Raw genomic sequence first — 12,793 nt, forward strand, 5'->3', positions numbered from 1 at the left:
TGTCTCTCCTTACTCCAAGTGTCCTTGTTAATGTGTTTTGTATTATGCCTTGAAATCAGATATTGTGGTTTCTATTTGTTCTTCATTTTCATAATTGTCTGAGCTATTATAAGTCTTTGCTTATTCGTATAAATGGTATAAGCAATGTATCAATTTCTCAAAAACAGCTTAATGGGATTTTTATTTAACATTGCATTGAATGTACATACTGACTTGGGGAGAATTATCAGCTTGGCAATTTTGAGTTTTTTAACTTATAAACATGGTATTGATACTTTGTTATTTACTTAGGTCTTTTTATCTTTTTTTGCAGTCTTGTGATATACAGTATATAATTCTTGTTCATCTTTTGTTCAATTTATTCTTAAGTGTTTTATAATTCTGATGCTTTGGTAAATGGTATTTTAAAAATTCTATTTTCAAATATTTTGCTGGTATAACATAGAAATAAAAATAGACTATTACATATTGTCTTTATTTCTTGAAATTTTACTAAATTCACTTATTGGTTCAGGATATTTTATAATTTATTTTTAGTTTCCTGCATTAATGATAATTTTATCTGCAAATAAGGACAGTTTTATTTCTTCCTTTTTCATTTTTATGTCTTTCTTTTTAAAAAATTTTCACTGCCTATAACCGTTAACATAAAATAGAGTTGAAATACTGAGACTAGAAATAATTGTCATGTTGTTTTTGAAGTAGGTCAAGTGTTATTCAAATCATTTGTACATTAATTGATATTTTTGTCTCTTTCTATCAGTTACTTAGTGGTATTAAAATTTCTAACTGATTGAAGATATACCTGTTGTAAATTCTAATTGTTAGCTTTGTTTCATGTAATTTAAAGCTTCTTTAGTAAGTATATACAAATTTATAACCTTTCTATTAATTGACCTTTCATCATTAGGAAATGTGCTTATCTATCTCTGATAATACTGATTTTCTTGCAGTCTATTTGCTGAATATTTATAATGCCCCTCTAAACTTCATATGGTACTGGTTGCACGGTGTTTTTCTTTCCATTCTTTGATTTTCAATCTGTATATGCCTGAATTTAAGCAATTTTTTTCAAACCATCACAGAAAGCTGACTGGATATAGTTCAGTATAAAACTTTCACAACTTTCATTTACTTCAAAGAACGATCTTGTGCATAGCAACATTGTGGTCTATTTCTAATACATGAGCCACCGCTATATTTTCCTGTTCTATGACATAATCCCTGGTCATAGCATTCATCAGTCTGGTCTCAAATTCAAATTAGAGAAAAAAAGTCAAAAGTGTTTCTAACGTCAGAAATCTATTGTGTTCCTAAGAAAATAACTTCCAGTCTGATTTACTAATACTGCATTTTTTTTGGAAATCAAAATGATTCAAAGCAAAACATTTTGTTAAAGCAATTTGGTCAATTTACTCTTCAGAGGAAGTCATGCTTTAAAATCCCAAAAGGCTAGTAAGAAACTCATAGTCCAACATTAGCCAGAATTTCTAGGATTTTGTGACTTTTGGCTTGGCATTGCAACACCTTTTATGTCAGTGTAAGCAATTTCCTAATTCCCAATTCTTATACTGAAAAACAACATTTAAAATATGCATGAAATTGTTATTCACTGGAAATTCATAATCAGATTGAATGAATTAGTGGCAAAAAATCAACTCTAAGATATATATTTTTCTTATTTTTCTCTTTTGATCTTTGTTTTGTCAATGTGGTGATGGCGCTGGTGGTAGTGGTGGTGTGCCTGTGTGTTTGTCCTTTAAGTTTATGAACATTGTCTTGGATACTTGTCAAATGTTACATCTTAGCTATGTTTTCGAGCAGTGACAAGGAAGGAAAAAGACGATTTGAATGTCTAGGAAGTACAAAAATCACACATATACAAATACACTACAATTATTCCTATTAAAACGGCAATGTTGAGGTTCTACTATATATTAAATGAGAATTAAATATATTATGAAGTAATACAGAAGACAATATCTGCTGAAAAATACAACTTATGAAGGTAATGGTGATCAGAAATTATTATCAAACTAGCACTATTTAGCACAGAAATTCAAAATCTAATTTACATAAAGGACTTTTGTAGTATAGAAATGCCTTCTCAAAGTTATTTAAAATATCTAACATTAAAAAAATATGTTCCCCTTCCTGTGTCCAAGTTATCTGATTGTTCAGTTCCTACCTATGAGTGAGAACATGTGGTGTTTGGTTTTCTGTCCTTGAGATAGTTTGCTGAGAATGATGGTTTCCAGCTTCATCCATGTCCCTACAAAGGCCATGAACGCATCCTTTTTTATGGCTGCATAGTATTCCTTGGTGTATATGTCCACATTTTCTTAATCCAATCTATCATTGATGGGCATTTGGGTTGGTTCCAAGTCTTTGTTATTGTGAATAGTGCTGCAATAAACATACGTGTGCATGTGTCTGTTGTGGGGTGGGGGTTGGGGGGAGGGATAGCTTTAGGAAATATACCTAATGTAAATGACGAGTTAATGGTGCAGCACACCAACATGGCCCATATATACATATGTAACAAACCTGCACGTTGTGCACATGTACCCTAGAACTTAAAGTATAATAAAAAAATAAATATATGTATAAATATACATATATATAAATAAAAAGTTATATATATATATATATATCTTTGCTTAGCCCAGAAGAAATTTTTGGAGAAAGTAATGAAGACTTCCTGTTTCTGAAGATCTTAAGACTTTTAGAAACACTTAAAACTTTAATTCTTATCTTTTTTTTATCCTATGTAACAACTTTTGTTGTCAACAAAAACTTTTCTAACGTTTGCACAGTTGGACAACAGATAACTAGCTGCCCCATCCACACTGGACTTAGGAAAGAGAAACCCAGCTATGATTACTTGAAATCTAGCTCAGTACGGATTAAGTCAAGGTTCACTCATTTAGTCCTCAAAGAGATATAATCTGAAATGAGCAGCAAGGAAAATTAGATCACTGGCAAAAGGAAGAAAAATATTCCTGGCATTTCAAAGCAAAGGTGAAGCAACCCTGGAGCAAAGTTATTCCCTGGATGACGCTACTTCTTCACTGGACTACCAGCTCAATTTAGAAAGAGACAGACTGCATTCACATTGCAAAGTAAACTCAAGAGTTACTGGTGTTTTTTCTTTTTTCTTTGCATACATGCACGTAACTCTATCCTCCACTTAAACTCTTATTACCTTCCTTGTACTGATACACTTGATATGTTTAACCTGATAATAACGTGTCCACATCCTTAATTATTGCAAATATATAGCATTTCTTAAAGGTAATACAAAGAATGGTGAATATAAAAAATAAAATCTTAGAAAGAACATTTGAAAACGCCTAACCTAAGCCAAATACTAAATCATATAATTAAAGGCTTCTCTAGTTTGTTAGAAAAAATCAATTTAGAATGACGTACACAAACCATTAACATTCAATGCAATATAATGTAATCAGATTTTTCCATTGTCATTTATCTCCACAATCTCTATCACAGAAACTATGTAATTTGGTTGATACATTAGTTGTATATACATTTTTTCTTTTAATATCAAGTGCCTTGCTAGATTCTGAACGTTCTTTTGAATAGTTCGAATTCAAAGACAGAAAATATCATTGATATCATTCTAAGTTTCCCTAAGAATAACCCAGAAATAATTTCCCACATATGAGGCAGCCAATTCAAAATTGTAAAGTTAAAAAAATAGAGGAGTTAATGGCAGTAAACAGCCCCATTCTTTTCTCTTTAAGATCTTCTTGTAATGTAAGGTAAAGAACACTGTAAAATTAAAAAGTTGTTATCATTATCCATCATCAAGTACTCACAGACTGTTTGCTGTTGAACTAAGAAATTATGTGAGGTTGTGTGAGAAATGTAAGACATCACTGATTTTAAGGAGGTTATAGTTGACTCGAAGGAGATAAAAGTAAAATTAAGGAGTAATTAAACTCTACCTCATGCAGTGGTTATTGTAAGTACACTAGATGTTCAAAGAGCAAAGGTGGAAGGAATACTCTATTCTGGGCTTATCAGAATAAGTCTTTTCAAATACAAGACTTTGAATTTGCCCTGAAGAAAGTGAGGGATATAGAAAAGGGTTTCAGACATGGATGCAGCTGGAAACCATCATTCTTAGCAAACTATCACAAGAAGAGAAAACCAAACACCGCATGTTCTCACTCATAGGTGGGAACTGAACAATGAGATCACTTGGACTCGGGAAGGGGAACATCACACACTGGGGCCTATCATGGGGAGGGGGGAGGGGGGAGGGATTGCATTGGGGAGTTATACCTGATATAAATGATGAATTGATGGGTACTGACGAGTTGATGGGTGCAGCACACCAACATGGCACAAGTATACATATGTAACAAACCTGCATGTTATGCACATGTACCCTAGAACTTAAAGTATAATAAAAATAAAAAATAAAATAAAATAAAAAAAAAAAAAAGAAAAGCGTTTCAGGCTGAACATGTTGGAAGTCTCTTGGACCCTTGATATTACTGTGGCCCCAAATATAGAAGTGAATGGATTGAGGTTCTCAATAGCTTAAAATGTGGTTGCTGGGAAATATAATAAAGTGGTCACCCGGCTTGTGGAAAGCCACTGGGAGGTGTTTGCTAGCAACCGTGAAGAAAGTGGTTTGTAATCTGGAAACCATTAGAAATCACTGGGGCAGGTTCTCTGGTGTTTAACTGCCAATTCTGGATTTTCTACTACTTAACTCATTCTCTGGGAAAGAGATTTTTTTTTTTTTTTTTATCAGCCTCAAAGAATAAATGTGAAGCTCAAGAAATAATGAGCATAAAAGTGTTTTGAAAGCCACAAACTCTTCGGAATATTTTCATTCATATTATATTACTATGTGGTACAATGACTAAAATAGGATTGATTTTGACAGGCAGTAAAATTTTCAGGCCATCAGGATGCAAATGGCATTGGATGAATTGTTCTCTTATTGTTGGAAACAAAACTAACACAGAGCTTTTCTCTGCCAGCTGGACACAGTACAGGTAAGACAAATGGTTTTCCTTTAAACCAGTGAAAAGGGGGCAATGACTTTTAAAGTCCTATGTCTGTCATAGTTCTTCATGCTCTCCACCTTAACCTCAGGGGATCTTTGCATCATTCATGTTCCCTCCTAGATCAGAGAATGCCTAGATAGGAGTCAGACATGGACAATGACCCAGGCTGATTTTCATGGGAAGCCAGGTTAAGTGACACATTGCTTCCTGATTAGGTTAGGTAACCCAACAACCCACTTCTATTGGGGGGGACTTTCTATTACTTGCTTATCAACTGCAGAAATATTTTTTCTTCTTACATTCTATAAATAATCCTTTGTGAATTGATTCAGAGTGCAAAGCAGGTGAGGCACGTACCCTTACAAGACCGTCAGGAGGAACTGGCAATCTTATCTCATGATTCCTCTCTGATTTTACCATTTGGTGCCAAAAACAAATTCATATGTTCATTTATGGTTAAAACAGCTTATTCAGACCTAACCCACATACAGACAGGGAGAGAGAGTTTAAAAGTCAATAACTTATGTCATCACTAAACTTTTTTTTTTAAACAAAGCCTTATACTGTGGTTTATTCCCTGTGGTTAAGTTGTAATTGCCTAGGATCTTAGTCACATTTTTGAAGTTTTGTCTTAGCCATTTCAGCAAGACATATCTTTTGTCTTTAGATACATTCTAATCTTTAAAATGTCAATATACTAAATCTGCAGGCTGTTTTCTACAGATCACCACTCCCCAGAAAGATGAAGAATTCCATTTGCTGAGTCAGGTATGATGCTGATGGTGTCAGGAAGCTGTGAGGACTTCTCATTTAGTTTCCCACAAAGTGAGGGCCAAACCACCCAGGCTTCCTCAGCCAGTGAATTTCTTGTTTCCTTCCAGAATAAAAATTGTAAAGGTCTATGACACCTCGTTCTTGCTCACCAATGGAGGTGACAGGAGAGGAAGCTAATAAAATTCCCCAGTGTCACAAGGGACAAGCAAAAGAGTTGTGTGTCATGACTGGTTTCTCAACGCCATCGTGTTTACTGATTACCTTTGCTGGCCTGCCCTGAGGACAACGTTCTTCAGAACCAGCCAGAAGAGGATGCAGTTAGACTTCTGTAAAAGAAAGTCTATGTGCCATTCCAGTGCCGTACTCATGCCTGCCATGGAGCAAGCCAGTGGAAGACCCTTAAACCTTCAGTACTTTAACTCCTCCACAGATAACAAAGAAGGAGAGAGGGAGAAGCTGGAAGCTACTTCACCCTTCAATTTCAGGTGGCAGTGCAGGGCTCACTGGGGACTACAGCAGGTCTGCGGAAGCAGCCTTGGTCACCAGTAATCATGAAACTAGGTGGTTCCAGAAGCCTGTGGGGAGAATGCCTCCCCCCATGAAGTTGTTTGGGAAAAAGAGACTGGGTACTATTATGCTGCCAAATTGATGTAAATCTCTAGAAGAGGCTTTCACATGAGCCCCTCAAACTCATCAGCCTCCCAAGGCATCTCCAAATGGTGTCAAATAGACAACTGGGGGTGGGACCAGAGCTGGGGCAGGCCCGGGCTCCCTGGCAAGCTTTAGTCTATGCTTACCATACTACACCTCACCCCCAATAAGACCAAAACCTCTTCCAATTCAATAGCATAGCAACTGCCAACAGCAAGGTATCTTCCATGGCAATTTGCTGGGTGATTTTTGAAGATATTTTTGTTTATCAAACTGCCTCAACACACATACACTTGCTAAGCTATAAGTACACAATTTCTATTAAACGGATTTCACTTTGGGGCCAATTCAGGCAACTGACTTCAGGTGGGGATAGAGCCTCTTTAGGCACGTTATCTTGACTTCTAAAGCTGGCTGAAATCCAGAGAATCAAAAAGTCATTCAAGAAACCTAAAATGACCTGCCTGCAAGAAGAGGAAGGACTTTCATTTTAGGGCAATAATAATGAATAACATTTCCTGAATGATAATAATAATAGTAATAATAATTAAAAAGGATTGGCTTTCAGAAATTTTTCTCAAGTCAAAGCTCCCGCTACTTTGGTTCCAACTTTTCTCTCTAATTGGAGAGGAGGAGTATCTCCCAGACAGCTGCCTGCCTCAGAGAAGCCAGCCTTCCTAATCCCCTCAGACCCAGGGGATGAGGCCCTGCTGAATCGCTGCTCTCTTCTGGCTGGAGCCACACCTCTCTCCACCGCGGGGCGGGGCTACAATGTCCCCCCGGTTAGGGCCGCAGGCAGCTCCTCCCAGTCACCCACCTCACCAGTTCCCATCCTCCGGCCCCCCTCCACCAACCCCTTCTTTCCACACTGCCCCCTGAGTTCAGGGAATTTCCCCAGCATCCCAAAGCCTGAGTTTCCTGCCAGTAGGGAGGGGTGAATGCAGATAAAAGGAGTGCAGAAGGCACGAGGAAACCAAAGTGCTCTGTATCCTCCAATCTGCGCGCCTCCACCCAACTCAGGAACCCGCGACCCTTCACAGCGCTCTCTTGACAACTATGAGCCTCCAGTGCAGCCGCGCGGCCCGTGTCCCAGGTCCTTCGGGCTCCTTGTGCGCGCTGCTAGCGCTGCTGCTGCTGCTGACGCCACCGGGGCCCCTCGTCAGCGGTGAGAGCGCCTGGCACTGGGGACGCACTCGCGCACAGCGGTGCATCCCAGCCTTTGCGGGCCGCTGCGTTCCAGGAAACTCTTCCAGCAACCTGCCCTATAAAAATGTCTTTCTTTCTTCCCCAGCTGGTCCCGTCTCTGCTGTGCTGACAGAGCTGCGTTGCACTTGTTTACACTTTACGCCGAGAATAAACCCCAAAACGATCGGTAAACTGCAGGTGTTCCCTGTAGGCCCTCAGTGCTCCAAGGTGGAAGTGATGTAAGTTCTCCTGTGTTGCTGTGTCTACTGTGACTTAGGCAAGTCCTCCAGCCTGGATCGTCAACCTTTGTGGCTCATGATTGCATCCTCTTTTTCTTTACTTCAGAGCCTCCCTGAAGAATGGAAAGCAAGTTTGTCTGGACCCGGAAGCCCCTTTTCTAAAGAGAAGTATCCAGAAAATTTTGGACAGGTATTTGTCCCTTTGATCTTTGGGGTATTTTAATATCTTCTCTGGAAAGCATATACTTCACAATGTCCTTATTCTCTCTGCAGGATTTAGAGCATGCTTAGAATTATAAGGTTGTTAAGAAGAATAGGGAAACTTTTTTTTGCTGGAATGTTCTGGGGAGACCTTTATCACCAATCTTACATGCCTGAACAATTACACAGAGCTCACTACTGACATCTATTTTTTGTGGGCTCTTTGCTTTTACTGATTTTTTCCCCCACCAAACACTTTTGAAAACCAAATGTAGTAGACAGGAGTATGGGAATTGATTATACTAATATAACTCTTTTCTCAACAGTGGAAAACAAGAAAAACTGAGTAAGAGAAAGGACCATACATGGTAAAATTGCCCGTTCTTCAGCGGAGCAGTTTTCTGGAGATCCCTGGACCCAGTGAGGATAAGAAGAAAGGGTTGGTTTTTTCCAACAGTCCATTTTCTACATGGATTCCCTACTTTGAAGAGTGTGGGGAAAGCCTACACTTGTTCCTGAAGTTTACAGCTCAGCTAATGAAGTGTTTAGCATAGTATTTCTGCTATTTACTGTTATTTTACCTGATAAGTTGTTGAACTCTTTGGCAACTGACCATATTGTAAGCAAAGAATCACTGGTTATTAGTTTTTCAATGAATACTGAATTTAAGATAACTATTGTATTTCTTTCATATTCCTTAAAGTCTTACCGAAAAGGCTGTGGATTTCATATGGAAATGTTTTATTAGTATGCGGCTGAGGGAGGTATCCTGTTGTCCTCACTTACTCTTTTCATATAATAGGAAATATTTTAGCTCTGTTTCTTGGGGAATATGTTACTTTTTACCCTAGGATGCTATTTAAGTTGTATTGTATTAGAACGCTGAGTGTGTCATACCGTTATCTGTGCAGAATATATTTCCTTATTCAGAATTTCTAAAAATTTAAGTTCTGTAAGGGCTAACATATTCTCTTCCTATAATTTTAGACATTTGATGTCTTCTTAGTATGGCATAATGTCATGATTTACTCATTAAACTTTGATTTTGTATGCTATTTATTCACTATAGGATGACTATAATTCTGGTCACTAAATATACACTTTAGATAGATGAAGAAGCCCCAAAGCAGGTAAATTCCTGATTGCTAATTTACATAGAAATGTATTCTCTTGGTTTTTTAAATAAAAGCAAAATTAACAATGATCTGTGCTCTGAAAGTTTTGAAAACAAATTTGAACAATTTGAATATAAATTCGTCATTTAGTCTTCAAAAAATATATAGCATTGCTAAGATTTTTAGATGTCTATTGTGGATCTTTTAAAGGTTTTGACCATTTTTTTAAAATGAGGAATTATACATGTATCACATTCACTATATTAAAATTGTACTTTTGTTTTTTACTGTGTGTCAGGTTGGTTTTCGGTAGTTGTACTGTCATTTGGAGAAACAATAAAAGATTTCTAAACCACTCATGTTGTTTCTCCTTCTTCTACTGTTACTATTTACCTTTAATTCTACATTATTCAAAATACTACCTCTGCTCTTCTCTGGCTGGCAGAGATGGCCCTCATTCCCCAATACCATTGCACTGGTTCGACTTTTCTCCATGCTCAGTCCCCTTCCAGTTACTCCTTCACAGCACCAATAGCCTCTGGGGTCTTCAGAAAACACAAATAGGATAAGATTTCCCCATATAAATTTTTAAATAGCTCCCTGTTTCCTAGATATGAAATAAAAGTTGCTAAACACGATGAATGATGTTCTGTCTCATCTCACTCCTGATCATCAGAATTTCAACTTCCCTTGTGCCTCACATTCACTATAGTCAGGCGTTCAGTTCCCTAGCTGGGCATGTTCTTTCCCCAGGCTCATGACTTTGTATTTGCTAGGGCCTCTACCTGGAAAGCACTTACGTTTTCCTGCATAGAAGAGGAGGCTTATTCGTCCTTGAGCACTCAGTTCAAGCAATATCTCCTTCGTGAATTTTCCTTGGCACACTCAACAAAGCTTGTGGTTTGCATCTTGGTATTCTCATAGCATCTTCTAGACATCTGAATTATAACAAATATATTCCGTTGCTTTTATTTGTTTATAGGTTTCTTCATCTAACTGCATCAGAACTCTCCTAGAACATCAACCATGTTTCATCCAACTCTGCATTCCAAATGTGTGGGGCATAGAATGACTTAATGAATTAGTAAGTTATCCTGAGCCTCAGGTTGTCAGATATTATACTAAAATCAATAATCTGGCTCATGGTAAATTTTGATTAAATTGTAGTTTGTTTACCCTCTTTTCTCCTTCTTGTCGACAGGTAATCCAACAGGGCTTTAGCATGGGTAATCTACCTACCCCTCATTTTCACTTGGCTACCTCCCATCTTTCCTCCCTTTGGAGATAGCTTACCTATCATTTCCTTGAGGCAATCTTTATAACTCTTACTCCTCCCAGATTAAGATCCCTTTTCTATACTCTCATAGCACTCTGTACTTTTTATTCATAACATTTTCTCACGAAGGTGACCTTAGAGTTTATAGACAGTATACACATGTGGTCGTTTGTTTAGAGTCTGTCTATTCTAGCTTCACTGTAAGTTCCATGAGAGCAGGGACAATGTTTATCATCTTTATCTCAGTTCCTGGTACAATGCCTAGCACATAGTGTATATTTAAACAAATGAGTGACCTGGTTAAACAAGTCTCTCTGTCTCTCTAGTATTAAAAGTGTCATTTCATATAAAATACCTGTTCTTAGGAAAACCAAGAAAATGAAAAGAAGAAGACTAACCAAATTAGTATGTGTATACACACATTCACACTGTGGCTGAATTAGTGTATTATATATGCTTATATTGGCATGTACTTGTACACTTTAGTATATCTAACCTAGGCTTTCCTGTATGTTTTATCTCTCTTTATATATAAAATATATTAAAATTTATATATTTTATATATAAAATATAAATTAGATTAATATTTTTATTGTCTTATTATATTATATTATAATATGTTATAATACATTATAATACTAATATATTATTATATATTGATATATTTAAATAACAGACAGAATGAAAGAAAGAGACACAAAGATATGAAAAAACTTAAAAAGTAGATTCAGAGATGGGCTTTCTAAACATTTTTTCAACAATAAAAAAGTACAAAATATCTCTAATTTTTAAAAATGCATTAAACTTCTGTGGTCTCTTTTTGCTCTCTCAAATGGTATTTTTTTTTGAACTTATGAATGATACAGTAATTCTGGGGAAACCCTAGAAAGCAAACCAAATTACAAAAATGACCTCTAAATTTCAGTGTTTAAAACAATCTCCGCTATGTCATATTAACTCCAAAATACTTCCTGAAAAATGCTTGCTTATAAAAGATTAAAGAATATTAAATGCCCTTTGTACAGGTGAAATATAAGATTCATAAAGAAATAAACATTACTGGTTAGTGTTTTTTTTTTGAGACCGAGTCTCACCGTCGCCCAGGCTGGGGTTCTGTGACGCAGTCTCGGCTCACTGCAACCTCCGCCTCCCAGGTTCAAGTGATTCTCCTGCCTCAGCCTCCTGTGTAGCTGGGACTACAGGCATGTGCCACCATGCCTAGTTAATTTTTTGTATTTTTAGTGGAGATGTAATTTCACCATGTTGGTCAGGCTGATCTCAATGGTTACTGTTTTTTTTTTTTTAAATCATCAAGCTCTGATTTTTTTGTTTGTTTGTTTGTTTTTTAGAAACAAGACTTGTAAGTTTAGTTTGTTCATAGAAATAGAATGAAACATGGTATCTAACATCCTTGGAATTCTAGTTGTCAGGCCCATTCTACAAATGGTCACTCTATAGAGAAAACAGATTACAGTGTATTACCGAAGAGTAATCTAAGAAACTGACAGCTACTCTTCACTCTTCTGACCATTCCTAGTTGATCTTGCTACTAGTAAACTCAAGGACTAACATATTTGGGGAAATTTAATCTAATGTAAATATCCTAGGGATATGTCTTCTAATTTCTTCATACTAACCCCTAAATACTATTTTCACTCTGTTATCTGTCTGAAACTCTATCTTATGTAAAGTCACTTGATATTGAACAAATGCTCAGCTAAAATCTACTCTGCTACTGCTCCAATTCAGACAATTTTCAATGTATAATTAATGTCTTTCATTATACCAGACTTTCCTGTTTGCCTCTATGTGTGACGCATTCACATAATCCTTCAATTCCTGAAGGTATGACAAGATCTATGATAAAATATGACTAGTGGCTTTGTTTTTCTATCATAGTTTTAATTCCTGCTTAAGCAAAATAATTGCTTGGATAACTCTCATGTTGTATATAACTTCAAAATACCTTCCTGTACATTACAAAATGAGAAATTTACCAGATGAAAGGAGCACTTGGGAATTTCTAGTTGTCTCCCTGACTAAATGAAGGAAGAGGAGGAGAATGTACCATGATTTAGATTTTGGCTGACAGTCCTGGTTCATCCTTAGTCAGCAAAATTAATATTATATTCCTAAGAAGGATTGTTCATGCCTCAAATACATGGAGTGAGATAAGAATGCAGAAAGATCTAGAGTTTAGGTGTATAATTTTGTTTCTACAAATTTCAAAGTCCTGTTTCTGAGCATAGATAAATTGCAAGGACCCTTCTCTGGAAAATCCACTTTTTTTTTTTTTTTTTTTCAGAT

General features: G+C 36.6%; 1 protein-coding gene across 1 annotated transcript; it reads left to right on the forward strand.

The window, feature by feature from the left end:
• The first annotated feature begins 7,263 nt into the window (after positions 1 to 7,263).
• On the forward strand, positions 7,264 to 9,565 carry CXCL6 (chemokine (C-X-C motif) ligand 6). The gene is made up of 4 exons (XM_011927153.1): positions 7,264 to 7,635; positions 7,762 to 7,894; positions 8,001 to 8,084; positions 8,422 to 9,565. The coding sequence occupies exons 1-4, from the start codon at positions 7,527 to 7,529 to the stop codon at positions 8,465 to 8,467; spliced, it is 372 nt and encodes a 123-aa protein (XP_011782543.1). The 5' UTR covers positions 7,264 to 7,526; the 3' UTR covers positions 8,468 to 9,565.
• Positions 9,566 to 12,793: the final 3,228 nt, after the last annotated feature.

This window comes from Colobus angolensis, unplaced genomic scaffold, assembly GCF_000951035.1.
Source record: "Colobus angolensis palliatus isolate OR3802 unplaced genomic scaffold, Cang.pa_1.0 Scaffold70, whole genome shotgun sequence".
In the NCBI taxonomy this organism is placed as follows: Eukaryota; Metazoa; Chordata; class Mammalia; order Primates; family Cercopithecidae; genus Colobus; species Colobus angolensis.